This window comes from Camelus ferus, chromosome 16 (assembly GCF_009834535.1).
Source record: "Camelus ferus isolate YT-003-E chromosome 16, BCGSAC_Cfer_1.0, whole genome shotgun sequence".
Lineage (NCBI taxonomy): Eukaryota > Metazoa > Chordata > Mammalia > Artiodactyla > Camelidae > Camelus > Camelus ferus.
The window spans coordinates 50,357,186-50,376,178 of record NC_045711.1 but is presented as its reverse complement, the minus strand read 5'-3'; the positions used below and the strand labels follow the sequence as shown (position 1 = coordinate 50,376,178).

The 18,993-nt window shown below is 34.6% G+C and overlaps 1 protein-coding gene across 2 annotated transcripts in view; it reads right to left on the bottom strand.

The window, feature by feature from the left end:
- SPAG9 (sperm associated antigen 9) overlaps positions 1-18,993 on the bottom strand; it is a 76,092-nt gene that overhangs the window by 38,508 nt on the left and 18,591 nt on the right. For both annotated transcript variants that reach the window (XM_006176972.3, XM_006176973.3), the window contains exons 3-5: positions 15,585-15,792; positions 14,943-15,042; positions 7,426-7,547 (exon numbers count right to left, since the gene is read on the bottom strand). In XM_006176972.3, coding sequence (XP_006177034.1) covers positions 7,426-7,547; positions 14,943-15,042; positions 15,585-15,792 — 430 coding nt within the window. The remainder of the gene's footprint in view (positions 1-7,425; positions 7,548-14,942; positions 15,043-15,584; positions 15,793-18,993) is intronic.

Below are 18,993 nucleotides of genomic sequence, written 5' to 3'. Positions count from 1 at the left end.
TCTTCAGGTCTATTCATGTCGCTGCAAATGGTATTATTCTTTTTTATGGCTGAGTAGTGTCCCTTTGTATATATGTGCCACTTCTTTATCCAGTCATGTGTTGATGGACATTTGGTTGTTTCCATGTCTTGGCTATTGTAAATAGTACTGCTATGAACACTGGGGTGCATGCATCTTTTTGAATTATATTACTCTCCAGGTATATGTCCTAGAGTGGGATTGCTGGAATACATGGTAAGTCTATTTTTGGTTTTTTAAGGAACCTCCGTACTGTCCTCCATTATGGCTGCACCAATCTACACTCCAACTAATAGTGTAGGAGGGCTCCCTTTTCTCCACATCCTCTCCAGCATCTCTCCTTTGTAGATGTTTCAACGATGGCCATTCTGGCTGGTGTAGGGTGATACCTCACTGTAGTTTTGATCTGCATTTCTCTGGCAGTTAGCAATGATGAGCATTTTTTCATGTGCCTATTGGCCAATTGTATGTCTTCATTGGAGAAATGCTTGTTTAGCTCTTATGTCTCTTTTTGGACTGGGTTGCTTGTTTTTTTGATATTAAGGTGTATGAGCCATTTGTATGTTTTAGAAATTAGTCCCTTGTCAGTTGCATCATTTGCAAATATTTTCTCACATTCTGTAGGCTACCTTTTCGTTTTGTTGATGATATCCTTAGCTGTACAAAAGCTTTTCAGTTTAATTAGATCCCATTTGTTTATTTTTGCTTTTATTTTCATTACTCCAGGAGCTGGTTCAAAAACTGCGAGTGTTCTGCCTATGTTTTCCTCTAGAAGTTTAATAGTATCTCATCTTAAATGTAGGTCTTTAATCCATTTTGAGTTTACTTTTGTATATGGTGTTAGAAAATGTTCTAATTTCAATCTTTTACAGGTAGCTGTTCAGTTTTTCCAGCACCACTTATTGAAAAGACTGTCTTTTATCCACTGTATATTCTTGCCTCCTTTGGCGTAGATTAATTGACCATAAGTGCGTGGGTTTATTTCTGGACTTTTTATCCTGTTACATTGATATATGAGTCTGTTTTTGTGGCATTACCATACTGTTTTGATTACTGCAGCTTTGTAGTATAGTCTGAAGTCAGGGAGTGTAATTCCCCTAGCTCCATTCTTCTTTTTCAAGATTGTTTTGGCTATTTGGGTTCTTCTGTGTTTCCATACAAATTTTAACATTTTTATTCCAGCTCTGTGAAGAATGTCACTGGCAATTTGATAGGGACTGTACTGAATCTGTAAATTGCCTTGGGTGGTATGGCCATTTTAACAGTACTGATTATTCCAATCCAAGAACAGTGTATCTTTCCATTTGTTTATGTCATCTTCAATTTCCTTCATCAGTGTCTTAATAGTTTTCAGTACATAGGTCTTATGCCTCCTTGGGTAGGTTTGTACCTAGGTATTTTATTCTTTTTGGTGCAATGCTAAATGGTATTATTTCCTTAATTTTCCTTTCTGCTATTTCATTGTTAGTGTATAGAAATGCAACTGATTCCTATATATTAATTTTGTATTCTGCAACTTTACCAAATTCATTGATGAGTTCTAGTAGTTTTCTGCTCACTTCTTCAAGGTTTTCTATGTCATCTGGAAACAGTGACAGTTTTACTTCTTCGTTTCCAATTTGGACTCCTTTTATTTCTTTTTCTTCTCTGATTGTGATGGCTAAGACTTCAAAAATTATGTTGAATAAAAGTGGTGAGAGTGGGCATCCTTGTCTTGTTCCTGATCTTAGAGGAAACGCTTTCAGCTTTTCCCCGTTAAATATGATGGTAGCTGTGGGTTTGTCATATATAGCCTTTATTATGTTGAGGTATGTTGCATCTATGCCCACTTTCTGGAGAGTTTTGATCATAAATGGATGTTGAATTTTATAAAAAGCTTTCTCTGCATCTATTGAAATTATCATATGGTTTTCATTCTTCAGTTTCTTAATATTGGTGTATCATGTTTACTGATTTGTGGATACTGAAAAATCCCTGCATACCTGGGATAAATTCTACTTGATCATGCTGTATAATCCTTTTAATGCATTGTTGGAATCAATTTGCTAGTATTTTGTTGCAGATTTTTGCATCCATGTTCATAAGTGATATTGGCCTATAATTTTCCTTTTGGTGATATCTTTGTCTGGTTTTGGTATCAGCATGATGATGGCCTCATAGAATGAGTTTGGAAGTGTTCCTTCGTCTGCAATTTTTCTGGAATAGTTTCATAAGGATAGGTGTTAACTCTTCTCTAAATGTTTGGTAGAATTCACCTGTAAAGCCATCTTGGTCCTGGACTTCTGTTTGTTGGGAGGGTTTTAGTTACTGATTAAATTTCAGTACTGGTAATTGGTCTATTCATATAGTCCATTTCTTCCTGGTTTAGTCTTGGCAAATTGTATCTTTCTAAGAAATTGTCCATTTCTTCTACATTGTCCTTTTTGTTGGTGTGTATTTGCTCATAATATCCTCTTATGATTCCTTGTATTTCTGTGGTGTCAGTTGTAACTTCTCCTTTTTCATCTCTGATTTTATTCATTTGGGCCCTCTCCCTTTTTTTATTGATGAGTCTGACCAAAGGCTTATCAATTTTCTTTATCTTTTCAAAGAATCAGCCTTTAGTTTCACTGATCTTTTCTATTGTTTGTTAGTCTCTATTTCATTTATTTCTGCTCTAATTTTTATGATTTCTTTTCTTCTACTAACTTTGGGGTTTGTTTGTTCTTCTTCCTCCAGCTGCTTTAGGTGTAAGGTTAGGCTGTTTACTTGAGATTGTTCTTGTTTCCTGAGGTAGGCTTGTATTGCTATAAACTTCCCTCTGAGAACTGCTTTTGCTGCGTCCCAGAAGTTTTGGATCATTGTGCTTTCATTTTCATTTGTCTCAAAGTACTTTTTTTATCTCCTCTTTGATTTCTTCCATGATCCACTGGTTGTTTAGTAGCATACTGTTTAGCCTTCACATGTTTGCGGTTTTTTTTCTTGTAGTTGATTTCTAACCTTATAGCATTGTGGTTGGAAAAGATCCTTGGTATGATTCCAATTTTCTTAAATTCCTGAGGCTAGCTATGTGGGCCAGCATGTGGTCAGTTCTGGAGAATGTTCCATGTGCACCTGAGAAGAATGTATACTCTGTTGTTTTCGGATGGAATGCTCTATAGATAGCAATTAGGTCCATCTGGTGTAATGTGTTATTTAGGGCCTGTATTTCCTTATTGATTTTCAGTGTGGATGATCTGTCCATTGATGTAAGTGGGGTGTTAAGGTCCCCCACTATTACAGTTATTGTCTATTTCTCTTTTTACGTCTGTTAACAATTACCTTACATATTGAGGTGCTTCTATGTTGGGTGCATATATATTTACAATTGTTACATTATCGTCTTGGATTAATCCCTGAAGCATTATGTAGTGTCCTTCTTTGGCTCTTTAAACAGTCTTTATTTTACAATCTATTTTGTCTGATATAAGTATTGCTACTCCAGCTTTCTTTTGATATCCATTTGCATGGAATATCTTTTTCCATCCCCTTACTTTCAACCTGCATGTGTCTCTAGCTCTGAAGTGGGTCTCTTGTAGACAGCATATATATGGGTCTTGCTTTTTTTACCCATTCAGCCAGTCTGTGTCTTTTGGCTGGGGCATTTAATCCATTTACATTTAAGGTAATTATTGATAGATGTGCTCTTACTGCCTTTTGTTAATTGTTTTGAGTTTGTTTTTGTAGATCTTGCCCCCTACCCCCTTTCTTCTTTTTGTTCTCTTTTCTTGTGCTTTGATGACTAGAGAAGTTCCTTTAACATTTGTTGTAAAGCTGATCTGGAGGTGCTGAATTCTTTTAGCTTTTATTTACTTGTGAAACTTTTGCTTTCTCCATCAAATCTGAATGAGAGCCTTGCTGGATAGAATATTCTTGGCTCTAAGTTTTCTCCCTTCACTTATTTCTAACATTTTTTTGCATTTGCCTCTCAGTTTTGCCAGGGAGTCTGGCAAATCTTTAAGGGAACTTTTCATGCATAATTTAATGTTAACAAAGCTAGAATATAAATTTAAATGTAAAAATGGAGTGTTCCTTAAGATCTTTTAGCCTTTCTTGAGAAATGCAAACTAATTCAATTGCTTCCAATGTTTTATTTAGACTTTAATGGTGGGAGTCTATGTCTAACTCAGAATAATTTTATTTATATACTTTCAATCTCTCTTACTTTAGATTAAGAGTTTGAGCTCTATTTACACAGAACTTGTATTTCCTTCAAAAAATACTTCTGTCAAAGACATAACTGGTAATCAATAAATTTATCATAAATGAATGCAAGCAACACCTCTCTATATTCACAAGAACTGACAAACAGCACCTTTTGAGCACAGTGTAGTCTGTATGATAATTACAGTAAGAGATACAAAAAAGGCTTGGAAACCAGAATCTATTTCAAAGGCATAGATTATTTAATACTATGAACTTTTCAATTTCTATAAGGTTTTAAGTTGTAAGAAAGGCACACCAAAGCAACTGACATAAGTCAGATTCATGTAATTATTGTTGAAAGGAACTTCAGAGACCACCTAGAGCAAGAGCAAACTTTTTCTGTAAAGGGCCAGATGGTGAATATTTTAGGCTTTGTAAACTACATGATCTCCGTGCAGATAACTTAACTCTGCTGTTGTGGTGTAAAAGTAACTATAGACAATATATAAACAAATGAGTGTGGCTGTGTCCCAGTTAAACTTTATTTGTACACATTGGAAGTGAGCTGGATTTGGTCCATAAGCTGCAGTGTCCAATCCCTGAACTCTTTCTTTTTATACACAAAGAAACTAAGGCCAAGAGAGGTTAAACTATTTGACAAAGGTCACCAGATAAATAGTGGAAGGGTAAATGCAGTATTTGTTTCAAACCAGGTATTCTTCAACAACACAAACTCTAAAATGATTACATTTCTCAAAGAGTTAACATAGAATGTTCTATGAAATCTCAGAAAAATCAAGTGTTGTAATTTCTTATGTAAGGTCAAAAGAATTTAATGAAATGTATTTAAGCCATGAAGTAGCAATCCATCAATCCATACCTATACATTTACGTACACACACATACACACATATATATAAAATCACTGTTTCTTTTTTTTAATCATATAATTGTAACTTTAAAAAATTTTTTATTGTTTTTAACTGAAGTATAGTCAGTTTACAATATTGTGTCAATTTCTGGTGTACAGCACAATGTTTCAGTCAAACATATACACACCTACTTGTTTTCATATTCTTTTCACTATATGTTACAAGATACTGAATATAATTCCCTGTGCTAAACAGTATAAATTTGTTGTTTATATATTTTATATTCAGTAGTTAGTATCCGCAGATTTTTTTAATCTATTTTTTTATTGAGGTATAGTCAGTTTTACAATGTTGTGTCAATTTCTGGTGTATAGCACAATGCTTCAGTCACACATGAATATACATATATTCATTTTCATATTCTTTTTCACCATAAGCTACTACAAGATATCGAATATAGTTCCCTGTGCTATACAGTATAAACTTATTGTTTATATATTTTATATATAGTAGGTAATATCTACAAATCTTGAACTCTCAATTTGTATCCCTTTCCACCACTTTTCCCCCTGGTAACCGTAAGTTTATTTTTTTTCCCCTTCCTTTCCTTTTGTAAAACATTTTCAATCTTTGTTGTTGGGGTTTTTCTTAACACATGAATTTTATTTACTTTTATTATTTATTTGTTTTAATGTACAACATATATATACATATGTGTGTGAATATATATAATGGATGTAAGTAAATGTATTTTTTCAACATTTTTTATTTAGTTATAGTCATTTTACAATGTTGTGTCAAATTCCAGTGTAGAGCACAATTTTTCAGTTATACATGAACAAACATATATTCATTGTCACATTTTTTTTCCACTGTGAGCTACTACAAGATCTTGTATGTACTTCCCTGTGCTATACAGTATAATCTTGTTTATCTATTCTACATATGCCTGTCAGTATCTACAAATTTTGAACTCCCAGTCTGTCCCTTCCCAACCTCCTCCCCCTTGGCAACCACAAGTTTGTACTCTATGTCTGAGTCTGTTTCTGCTTTGTATTTATGTTTTGTTTTTTTCATTTTTTAAAGATTCCACATATGAGCGATCTCATATGGTATTTTTCTTTCTCTTTCTGGCTTACTTCACTTAGAATGACATTCTTCGGGGACACCCTTGTTGCTGCAAATGGCGTTATGTTGTCGGTTTTTATGGCTGAGTAGTATTCCATTGTATAAATATACCACTTCTTCTTTATCCAGTCATCCGTTGACGGACATTTAGGCTATTTCCATGTCTTGGCTATTGTCAATAGGGCTGCTATGAACATTGGGGTGCAGGTGTCATCCTGAAATAGGGTTCCTTCTGGATATATGCCCAAGAGTGGGATTCCTGGGTCATATGGTAAGTCTATTCCTAGTCTTTTGAGGAATCTCCATACTGTTTTCCACAGTGGCTGCACCAAACTGCATTCCCACCAGCAGTGTAGGAGGGTACCCTTTTCTCCACAGCCTCTCCAGTATTTGTCATTTGTGGACTTTTGAATGATGGCCATTCTGACTGGTGTGAGGTGATACCTCATTGTAGTTTTGATTTGCATTTCTCTGATAATTAGTGACACAGAGCATTTTTTCACGTGTCTATTGATCATTTGTATGTCTTCCTTGGAGAATTGTTTGTTTAGGTCTTCTGCCCATTTTTGGATTGGGTCTGTTTTTTCTTATTAAGTCGTATGAGCTGCTTATATATTCTGGAGATCAAGCCTTTGTCGGTTTCATTTGCAAAAATTTTCTCCCTTTCTGTAGGCTGTCGTTTTGTTTTACTTATGGTTTCCTTTGCTGTGCAGAAGCTTGTATGTTTCATTAGGTCCCTTGTTTATTCTTGCTTTTATCAATCTTTGTTGTTTTTTAAAATCAATTTATTTAATTTTTTATTTGTTGGGGGAGGTGGTTAAGGTTTACTTATTTACTTCTTTAAATGGAGATACTGGGGATTGAATCCAGGGCCTCGTGAATGCTAAGCATGCATTCTACCACTAAGCTATACCCTACCCCCCATAAGTTTGTTTTCTATGTTATCATTGTGTTTCTCATGTGTAATACTGTTCTCAGAATACAGGGATTCAATAAATTGTGTTACATGAATTCAAAATACAAATTAAAATGCAATTCAATTTTAGGCACACTCATATGTGAAAATACTTTCATTTAAAACTTTCATGATCTCAAAGAACACGTTTCTATTAATTACTTAAAAGTGCAGTAACTCTGCACCACTGGGCAGTCAGAGACATTGTAAAGAAATCTTCAATTAGATCATTTTAAAAAAAACCTCTCTTTAAAACAATATGATTCTACTTCAGATGAACTATCATACCTAGTAAATCTGCTCCTTCATCCACATCTCCAATTAGGCCTGAACCAGCTGAAGACAGTTCTTCAAAGAGAGATTCTGTATTGCGATCAAAAGCTTTATTCTCTATGCCTTTGGTGGGAGTGCTATGCAACAAAAACAACAAAACCAAATCAACAATTATAACAAAGACGTTTTTATCAGTGCAAAATGAATACAAAAGGCTAAGTTACATAGGAATTTTTTTACCTGAAATTTAATATAAATTCTTATTTAACAAGATTTCTCAGAGGGTTCCTAAGAAATTTCCATTAAACTCCATAGAGAGAAGTGAAGAAATTACAGAATGTTTTTGTGGTGAGATCCTAGCAAACACAAAGAATAAATGGCAGCTAACAGAAAGCATAACTCTGCACTGTATCAGGCAGTCTAAGTGCTTTCACAGATTACCTTATAAAACAAAACGTTCATACCCACTCTAAAAAGCAGTTGCTGCTATTATCCCAATTTTATAGAAGAGGAAACTAAAAAGGCTGATGAATTTGCTAAGATCATCCTGCAAATGAGTGAAAGAGGCAGAATTCAAACCCAGGCAGCCAGGCTTCAGAATCCATAATCTTAACTGTGTGTGTGTGTGTGTGTGTGTGTGTGTGTGTGTGTGTGTGTGTGTGTGTGTGTACTGTCTCTGTATAAATTGGCATGGTATCTATTAAAATTTAATATGCAAATACCTACTTGACCCAAGAATTTGATGTCCAAAAAATCCCTACAAAAATCCTGTCACAAGAAGGCAATTATGTATGTAAAATGATGGTCAGAGCAGTATTTTTACAGTAGCAAAAAGTTGAAACGCCCTAAGTGATCATTAATAAGGTGCAGAAGAAATAAGTTATGGATATAAATAAAAGTTTAAAATTTTAATTTTATAGTTAAAAATATTAAAATAGAGCTTTCCAAACAAACAAACAAGTGCATTTTAAAAGGCAAGTTGCAGAGCTCTGGTCAAGATGGCGGAGTGGTAGGCCCAGGAGCTTGCCGCTCCTTGCAACTACAACAAAACCACAACTGAATGCCAAACAACCATCAAAAAAAAAAGACTGGAACCTAGCAGAAAAGATCTTCTGCAACTGGAAACATAAAAAGGGAACCACAGCAGGACAGTAGGAGGGGCGTGCTCGGGATATAATTGGGCCCCATACCCCCCGGGTGGGCAACCCACAAGCTGAAGAATAGTTAAGTTGCAGAGGCCCTCCCACAGGAGTGAGAGCTCTAATCCCTACATCAGTCTCCCCAGACCGGGTTCTAGCATTGGGAAGAGAAGGGAACACCAGGATATCTGGTTTTGAAGGCTTGGCTCCAGGAGCTCCACAGGACTGGAGGAAACAGAGACTCCATTCACTTGAGAAGCGTACACGGAAACTCACATGCACCAGGTCCAAGCACAGAGGCAGTGATTTCATAGGAACCTGCGCCAGACCAGCCTGCTGGATTTGGAGGGTCTCCTGGGGGTGTGGGGGATGGCTGCGGCTCACTCAAGGGACATAAAAGCTGGTGGCGGACATTCTAGGAGTGTTAATCTACATGAGCTTTCCGGGAGGCTGACATCTTGATTGGATCATGAGCACAAAGACCTAGCCCCACCCAACAGGCAGCAGGGAAGCCTCAGGCCAAACAACATACAGGGTGGGAACACAGCACCACCCATCATCAGACTTCCTAAGCCACAAAGGCCTCCTACCCACCAGAGGTCCAGGACCAAGCTTCATCCAGCAGTGGGCAGGCACTGGCTCCTCCTGCCAGGAAACCTGCATAAGCCTTTAGTCCAACCTCATCCACCAGGGACAGATACTAGAAGTAAGAAAACAACAATCCCAAAACCTGTGGAAGGAATCTACAAACACAGAGATAGATAGACGATATGAGGTGGCAAAGGAATATCTCCCAGGCCAAGGCACAAAATAAAATCCCAGAAGAAATAAGTGATGAGGAGATAGGAAATTTACCTGAGAAAGACTTTTAAGTAATGATGGTGAAGATGTTTAGAGAACTCAAGAAGAGTATACATGCATAGAGTGAAGTTTTCAGCAAAAAGATGGAAAATATAAATACCCAAACAGAGCTGAAGAATAAAATCACTGAAATGAACAATATACTGGAAGGAATGAAGAATAAATGAAGCAGAACAGATCAGTGAACTAGAAGACAGATTAGTGGAAATCACTACTTCAGAACATAAAAAATAAAAAGGAATGAGGATAGTTTAAGAGAACGCTGGGACAACATGAAGCACTCTTATATTCACATTATAGGGGCCCCATAAAGAGAAGAGAGAGAGAGAAAAGACCTGGGAACATTTTTGGAGAGATAATAACTGAAAACTTCCCCAACTTGGGAAAGGAAACAGTCACCCAAGTCCTGGAAGAGCAGAGAGTACCACACAGAATCAACCCAAAGAGGAACACACCAAGATACATAGACATCAAACAGACAAAAACTAAGGATAAGGAGAAAATATTAAAATTAGCAAGAGAAAAGCAACAAATAACATACAAGGGAACTCCTAAAAGGTTATCAGCTGATTTTTCAGCACAAACTCTACAGGCCAGAAGGGAGTGGCACGATATATTTAAAGTGATGCAAGGGGGAAACTTACAACCAAGAATACTCTATCCAGCAAGGCTCTCATTCAGACTTGATGGAGAAATCAAAAGCTTCACAGATAAACAAAAGCTAAAAAGATTTCAGCACCACCAAACCAGCTTTACAACAAATGCTAAAGAACCTTCTCTAGTCATCAAACCATAAGAAAAGAGAACAAAATGAAGAAAGAGAAAAGAGAGAGAGACCTACAAAAGATTGCTTTGGCTGTTTGGGGTCTTTTGTGGCTTCTTATAAATTTTGGAATTGCTTGTTCTAGTTCTGGGAAGAATGTCGCGAGTATTTTGATAGGGGTTGCGTTGGGTCTGTGGATTGCTTTGGGTAGTGTAGCCATTTTGATAGTGTTGATTCTTCCAATCCAAGAGCACAAGAAATCTTTCCACTTCTTTGTGTCATTTTGGTTTTCAGAGTATAGGTAACCTCCTTGGCTAAGTTTATTTCTCGGTATTTTGTTGTTTTTGATGTAATGGAAATGTCTCTGCCAGTTATAAAATTCTAGGTTTTGAAGTAAAAAAAAAAAAAAAAAAAAAAGATGAAGGGCTACAAATGGCAAAATATCCTTCTTTTAATGGGTGACTTGTATACCATTTATTTATATATATATATATTTATACACACACACACATGCTGCATCTCCATTACCTATTCAACTATTGATGTGCACTTAGGTTGCTTCCATATCTTGGTAATTATAAATAACGTTGCTGTTAATAGCAGGGTGTATGTATCTTTTTGAGTTAATTCTTATTTTGTGGTTGGCTTTATACCTTTGATAACTATGTAAGTTTAAAAAGCTAAAGCTCTAAACGTTCTTAGAAACAATGAACAGTACATATATATATATATATATATATATAAGTTAAAAAATATATGTGCAGTTAAAAAAAAATCTATAAAGCCATGAAAGACATAGAAGAAAAACTTAAAAGACATATTACTAAATGACAGAAGCCAGTCTGAAAAGGCTACAAACTATACGATTCCAACCAAATGACATTCTGGAAAAGGCAAAGCTACAGAAACAATAAAAAGATCCTGGTTTCCAAGGGTTTGAGGAGAGGGAGGGAGAGAGGAATGAATAGATGGAGCATAAGGGATTTTTAAGGCAATGAAATTATTCTGTATGACACTACAGTGGTAGCTATATGTCATTATGCATTTATCAAAGCCCATAGAATGTACAACATCAATAGTGAACCCTAATGTAAACTATGGAGTTTGGTTGATAATAATGTGCCCATGTTGGTTCATCGATTGTACCAAATATCCCTCACTGATGAGGGATGTTGAGGGTAGGGTAGTATATATGTGTGGGTAGGGAGGGCTATGTGTGAACTCTGCACTTTCTGCTCAATTCTGTTGTGAACTTGAAACTGCTCTAAAAGAATAAAGTCTATTAAAAACTGAAAAAAAAAAAAAGGCAAATTGCAATACAGTATGTATAAAAAAGCCCTTTTTACAGGGTTGTAGAGGAGAATGGGGAAATGTACATGTTTGCATATTAATGTTATAGTAATAGCAAAAAATCTGTACAGGATTTCCAGTTAAACATGTTGGACATAGTCATTTTTCACCCAATTATTCAGAAATGCAACTAAAATGACAGCAAAGGAATTCTAAAGGTATATCCCCACAAAGACATGGGGAATAGAAAAAGATCTAAGAAAGCAGATAAAATGTGAACAAAATTCTGTAAGATGGAAAACAGATGGGCAAACGGTAGAAACTGATTAAACTGATTCAACAGAGAAGAAAAAGCTGAAACTTAAGCCATTAGTGTGTAAGGAGGAAGTCAGTATGCTGCCAGAATCCCTGAAGGGCCCACGAATTGAAGAAATCAGAAATCTGCAGAGAGACGTGTAAAAGAGGGACTATAAGATAGAGGGATGGGATGAAAAGATAGCACAAGAAGTAGTATGAGACCTAAATCCAATCCTCCAGAACAGTGAGACCTCCCTTCTCCCAGCATTGCTCCAAAAACAATGAAAGCCAAGGTTAAACGTTGTAGGCAGAAAACTGAAGAATCAGTATCATTTATTTAAGTATGAGCAAAACAGCCACAGAGGACTAGGTATTCGAAGAATGTCTCTATCATAAAATTAAGAGCCCAAAACAAATGGACTATGATGGGGCACTCAGAGTAAAAGGAGACAAGGATTGTAGACAGCAGCAAAAACTTTAAAAAAAAAAAAAATCTTCTTTTAAAATAACAAATGTTGCATCCATAAGAGAATTATAGGATGTTATAAAAAGCAATCATCCAAGAAAAATAAAAAGATTTTAGGGAAAAAAAATTAATGAGGGTTGAAAGATAAAGTTGAAGAAATCATCCAGAAATTAGAACTAAAACTGAAGAGATAGGAAAAAAAAGGGGAACAGGGAATTATGAGGGTTAGTCCAGGATGTTCAGTATGTTCAATCGGTATTCCACAGAGAAAGAAGAGACAACAAAATGGAGAAATAAAAAGAAAATTTAGAACTGGGAAATATGAATTTCCAGATAAAATGACTTATGCAGATACAAAAGAAGATCCCTATATCAAACACAACATCACGAATTTTTAAAAAGGAAAACAGAACAGGGATAAAGAGAAATCCTAAAAACTTAGAAAAAGAATACACAAAAAAGCAAGAAACCAAATGGCATCACTCCAAACTCAACATGATGATGAAGCAATGTCTTCACAATTCTGCAGACTTTCCAACCTAGAATTCTGTACCCAGCTAAACTATCATGTCTTTATATGATATTTATCACGTTCAGGTTCTCAAAAACTTACTTCCCACACAGCCTTTGCCAAGAAAGAAAGAATATGTTCTGTCAAAACAAAGGCATTAATCAGGAAACAAGATGACATGTGTCCAGGAAACAGAAGACAGAACAGAGGAGAGAGGTGAAAAGAATCCCCAGGATGACAGTGAGAGCAAATTCCAGGACCAGCGCAAACATCATAAAGTCTAGATTGGAGAACAGGAATAGAAGACATCAGGAGAGAGTGTGCCAGGAAACTGGTTTCATGTTTGGCCATTTTGAGAATGTTTATGTTTATGATTTGTAGGGCATCCGTCAATGAATTAGTGATAGGTATGTAGAAGTCTAAGCAAAACAAACAAAACCAACCAAAAAACCCCTGACACTTTACTAAATTAAAGAAAAACAAAGTTGTAAAAGAAAGGAAATGTAATCAGTATATTCTGTGGCTAGGCTGTTAAGTATTTACATAATCATAATGATATAATCAATGAGTCTTAATGTAACAAAAACAGATACAATTATATTGGGAGGATGAAAGGAAAGGCGGTGGTTTAAGCGCTCTAAAGTCTTCCATTATAAAGTCAACAGCTAGTATTGCAATGTTTTTAAACCAGTGCTTCTCATTTGATCCTCAGAATACAAAAGATGGTTTGAGTGACTATTTTCTCAATTATCTCAAAGAAAGTACATAGCTAGTACTGTTCTAAATGCACAGGAGTGGAGATAATTCATTATATACAAGGAGCACCTTAGGGCATTAGGACTTAATTTACTCATAAAATCCCAACTGAGAAAGAGAGGGACTAAGGGAAAAAGCGTAAGGATGTGATTTAGATACTTGAAGATAAATACCCAAAGAGAACTGAGAAGTGATAGAGACTGACTCTTGGGAGTGGGAATGACATGTTGGTAGGGGCAAGGGACTAGTATTGCCCTTCATATTTTGTATTGCCTTTGACCTTAACAGTGCATACATGCATTAGTCTAATAAAAGTGTTTTTTATTTTTAAAAAGAGGTTTAGAATGATAAAAGCACACAAATGATAATAAGTAGCTGTATCTCCTAGGTTTAGGAGAGAATGGATAAGAAGCAAATTTCACTTTCTACACTCTGCTTTGTTTAATTTATTAAACAAACAATTAAGGAAAAATATTTTAACAGGACACGGCCTTTGAAATCAGAGAGTCCTAGATTAAATCCCAGCTCCGCCTCCTGCTAGTTCAGTAATCTTGGACAAGTTACCATACAATTCTGAGCTTCCTTCCAACAGGGGTGAAGACAGCTACCTAACAAGGTTATAATTAAGATAAAATTATATATAAAATAATGATGGTGATAAAATTAGCTAACATTTATTGAACCGGGCACTTGCCAATGATTTAACATGTATTAAGACACATTCTTCACAACCATCTGAGGTATTATAATTCCCTTTTACGGATGAGGAAACTTACCTCAGATTCAAATCCAAGTCAGGATTTGAACGCACATAGTCTTATTCTAAGCTCATGCTTTTTAACCACTATTGCATACTGCACAATGTCTAGCAGTGATCAATAAATGGCATATTTTTATGGTCATTGTTAATTAATTAAAAAAATTGTCTATTAGAAATTAAAAGGCAGTAGCTCCTGTGTGACATTCTTGAACATCAATATATTTCAGATGACCTTCATTAAGATGACAAATAACCATTCTCTTCTCACCACTAAACAGCCTACCCATGTGGAATGAGACTAATTTCTTCCAATAGTAAGATCATTACAGTTTTGAAGGGAAGACATTCTCTTCTTCCTGATCTGGGGAAAGGAATAAAGTTTGCTCAAATTATTACTTTTCTCAATTTTGCTTCTATGTTTTCTAAGTTGTAGAAAGTATGGAATACTCCTTATCCATCTTTTTTCCCCCGCATCCTTCCACATGCTCCTAGTTCCTGATGCCACAGAGGTAACATTTCATAAAACATTTTAAGCATGTACAATATCCAGATTCAAGATTCGAAAACCAAAATATAATATCAATATTTCTTCAGCAAAATATTTGAATGCATTTTGTCTGGTCAGAGACCAGAAGACAATGGGTACTTCTGGGAGAGGGAAAAGATGTCCTTTCTAACATTTACAGTACCTTGAGCCTTTATATCCACTGAGATCTTTGTCCATATCCAACTCAGGAGTGGACTCGATGATTGCCTGAACTTCTGACTTCTCTTCATTTTCAGCAGAGCCTTGGGAAATGACAAAATGACATAAAAATAATGCACATAACACATACTGTCCCTCGTATGAAAATCCTGTTGCTTTTATGATTGTAAATATATCATTTCACCATAAAAATTTTTTTAAAGAGTTGATTCTAGGAAACATAATCTTAGATAAAATGTCATATATACAATTAATAGTAAATCCAAGAAACTAATAAATAACCAAAGAAAGTTTTCATTTTTGCTTCTTTCTGGCTATCCCCAGCCATAACTCACTGTTTTCATTCTATTTAAGGTGTGGAATACAGAGAAATTAAAAACATAGCCTAATGACCTAAGGCAGGGACTGTCCTTCTGTCTTTCAGGCACTCCAACCTGCCAATCCCCCCATCCCAATTTTTCTCTCCAAAACTTTATTTAATCATCACCTCTTTTAAGCTAATTTAAAATTGAGTACAATTTTATAAATCTACAGCAACAACACCCCAAACGTGTATCTTCTCACACCCACATCATCTGGATTTATTGAATACTTTGCCAGTAAATAAAGAACTAGGGTCACTTACCTGTTGACACATTTCTAGTTTCTTGGGCTACCTGTACTTCAATGTGCTTGCTGATCTCTGACTTTTCTGGGATATCTGCAGCCTTTACAAATCCTTCATTATCTTCATTTAAGGGAGTATCAGTAGGAATTGCTGCCACATCTGAAGCAGCTGTTGATGCTGGAGTGGTAGCTTTAGATCCTCCTTGGCTAACATCAGAAAGTTCATCCTACAAATAAATGTAATTAGGGAAAAATGTTTAATGAGTACTTTATTTTAAATTATTTTTAAAATGGGTTAAGAAATAAATTTGAGAGAAAATGTTATTTTTTAAAAAGTCAGTGATTACCAAAGGAAATCAATAAATAATCTCTGCAGATTATTTTCAAGTAATTGGGAAATGTTTAAGTAATCATATTTTTCCAGACATACATAGGACTCTTCTAAATAGAAAATCTGAAGATAAAAAGTAGATTGGCAGTAGTAACAATAAAAGTATACAATAATGTCACCAGAGTTCGTAACAACAGTTCTAATTTGTACAATCATTTGATAATAAAGACCTATTTCAAACACCTAGAGTATGTACTGTGTCATAGCTACTCTAAAACAGCAATGAAATAAGATTCTTAATCTCAGGGTAGAGTTTTGTAAACAGCGTCCTTAAAACATGTGGTATCCAGGTCATTTGAAGTGCTTGTAAAAAGGACAGATTCTAAGTCCAAGTCCAGGCTTTAGGCAATAAGATCAGGAAACCTGCATTTTAACAAACAATCCAGATGATTTACATACTCATTAAAATTTGGTAACTACTATTATAGAGTCCACAGATAGGCTTCAAGAGGTACATGCCCAGACTGAAAATTTATGCAAAAATCTTTGTATAATGAATTTTTCTAGGAAAAGAATCTACGAATTTTATCAGATTTTCAAAGGGGTTTGTGACTCCAAAATAATTAAAAACAGCTATCCAATGGCCACCAATAATGAGGCAGCTCTTTAGAGCAAAATACCCACCTCCCAAAAAAGAGAATCTGACAAAATGTTTACTACTAGTAATAATAATAATGATGATGATGGTGGTGGTGGTGGTGGTGATGATGACTAGGGTGAATTTAGTGAATTTACCGCATGTATAATTTTGGATAAGTTATATATTCTTTCTATACCTATCTGTATATCTGTGTATCTGTACATCTATATCTCATTTGTAAAACAGAGATAATGGCACCTAATTCATTACATTATTCTAACCTTTTCTATAGAAAGACTTAGCAACATGTTCACACATACTGTTTAAAATGTTGGCTATTTATTCCAATTTATAACAATACATTATGCACAACTTTGAAAATTTCACAATGCATGCTTCTGGCCTAAGACAAAAATATATATATATAAACATATTAAGTTGTGCTATGGTGGGAGATGATTTTAGTGATATTTGTCATCTCTCTGTAAATTTTTATTTTTTAATTTTTAAAGAACATTGTTAAAAATACATTATAGCTATAAAAATAATAGAATAGAATCCAAGCAATTAAAAACAACTAACGCAATAATACCAATCTTACACTGAGAAACTTCGGTTATTTTAAGTGCTGAGAAGTAAGAGGGTGTTCAAATTCAAGTTTAAAACTCTATTTAAGAGTAAGAAAACATTTTTTGGCTTATAGTCAACTTACACATGTTATGATGAACAGCAACTACAATGAAAGTAACCATACTTGGAGAACTTACCCATCAACTAAAACTTGGTTTTACAACATTAAAATGTTTTCATCTCCAGCATTATCTTCTCTTAATATTTTAATTTACTAACATACATTTTGATGTACCACAAATTTCACTACCAAGAGTGGCTGAACTAATACAAATCAATTATCAGATGAGAACACAGGTTATGGAAAATACATATATATTTGCCACAGCAAATCGAGAGCTCTTTATTCCTTCAATAAATAGTCCTCCCATCCCCATTCACTCTTCGTCTCTATCCTAGGCTTTCAGGGTTTTTTTTTCCCCTTTGTTTTTGTTTTTAATGATGAGGAATGTATAAAGTCACAGAATGTGACCCAGTATGGCGTTACTCATTAAGAGTCTTGAGCCTAGCTCTACTGTGGGCTTGAGCTCTAACACATAGATAAAACCCAAATGTTTGCTGAAGAACTTCATCCTAGTAAATTTTTGCTAGTCTCATTTTCTGACAGTTTATATTGTATTGGACTTGTATAATGGTTGGTCGGCTACTGATTATTTATTGCTCATTATCATTATAAGAATATATATATATCTCCCATGACAGATAATGATCCATTTACTAAAAACAAGTCTTGGAGATTCTGAATCTAGCAAAATAAATAAATAAATAAACAAACAAACAAACAGTAGATCCATGTTAGCATAAAATACTTAGAATGAATTTTCAATGACATAGGAAAATGCTACATTAAATTGGAAAAAAAATATGTATACTTTTTAAAGAAATAATCAGAGATGTATAGAGGATATCATCTATAACAGCAAAAAACAGCAAAATAACTTAAATGCTGCAAAATAGGAAATTAAGTAAATTATAGTACATTTATACAAAATCCTATGCAGCAACCAAAAAAATTGTATTTTAGAAGAATATCTACTGAGATGGAAAATATTCAAAATATTTAGCAAAGAGACTGGGGATCAAAACAGTTCTATACAGTATAATCAACTAAAAAATACGGCTAGAAAAAGGTCTGTTAGGACCTACATGACAATTTTAATAGTAGTTGCCAATGGGTAGATGGTTAATGAGTGACTTTCACTTTCAATTTGCCCTCGTTAGCATTTTTATATATATATATATATATATATATATATATATATATATATATATATATATATGGGTGGGAGGGGATAAATTTGGGAGTCTGAGATTTACAAATGTTAGTCACCATATATAAAAATAGATTTTAAAAAGTTTCTTTCATATAACATAGAGAACTATGTTCAATATCTTGTAATAATCTTTAATGAAAAAAATATGAAAACGAATATATGTATGTATATGCATGACTGGGACATTGTGCTTAGTACACCAGAAATTGACACACTGTAATTGACTGTACTTCAATAAAATATATATGTGTGTGTGTGTGTGGTTTTAAGTAGAAAGAAATTATAAAAATCAGAATATAAATCCATATATCAAGTATGGTCTCAAAAACAATTTCTTTTAAGTGTATAAAGTGACTAGAAATGGTAGTAAAAAAAAAATTTTCCTGTTTATAATTCTTTTCTGTTTCCAAATTTAACAGTAGACATGTACCACTCTTACGACAAAGGGAAAAGGTAAATAAGATCTAAACAAATTTGAATTAGTATAACTAGATGAACTTCTTTCAATTTGTTGGGACGTTTTGAGAAAAAGAAAACCATTCATACTATCCAT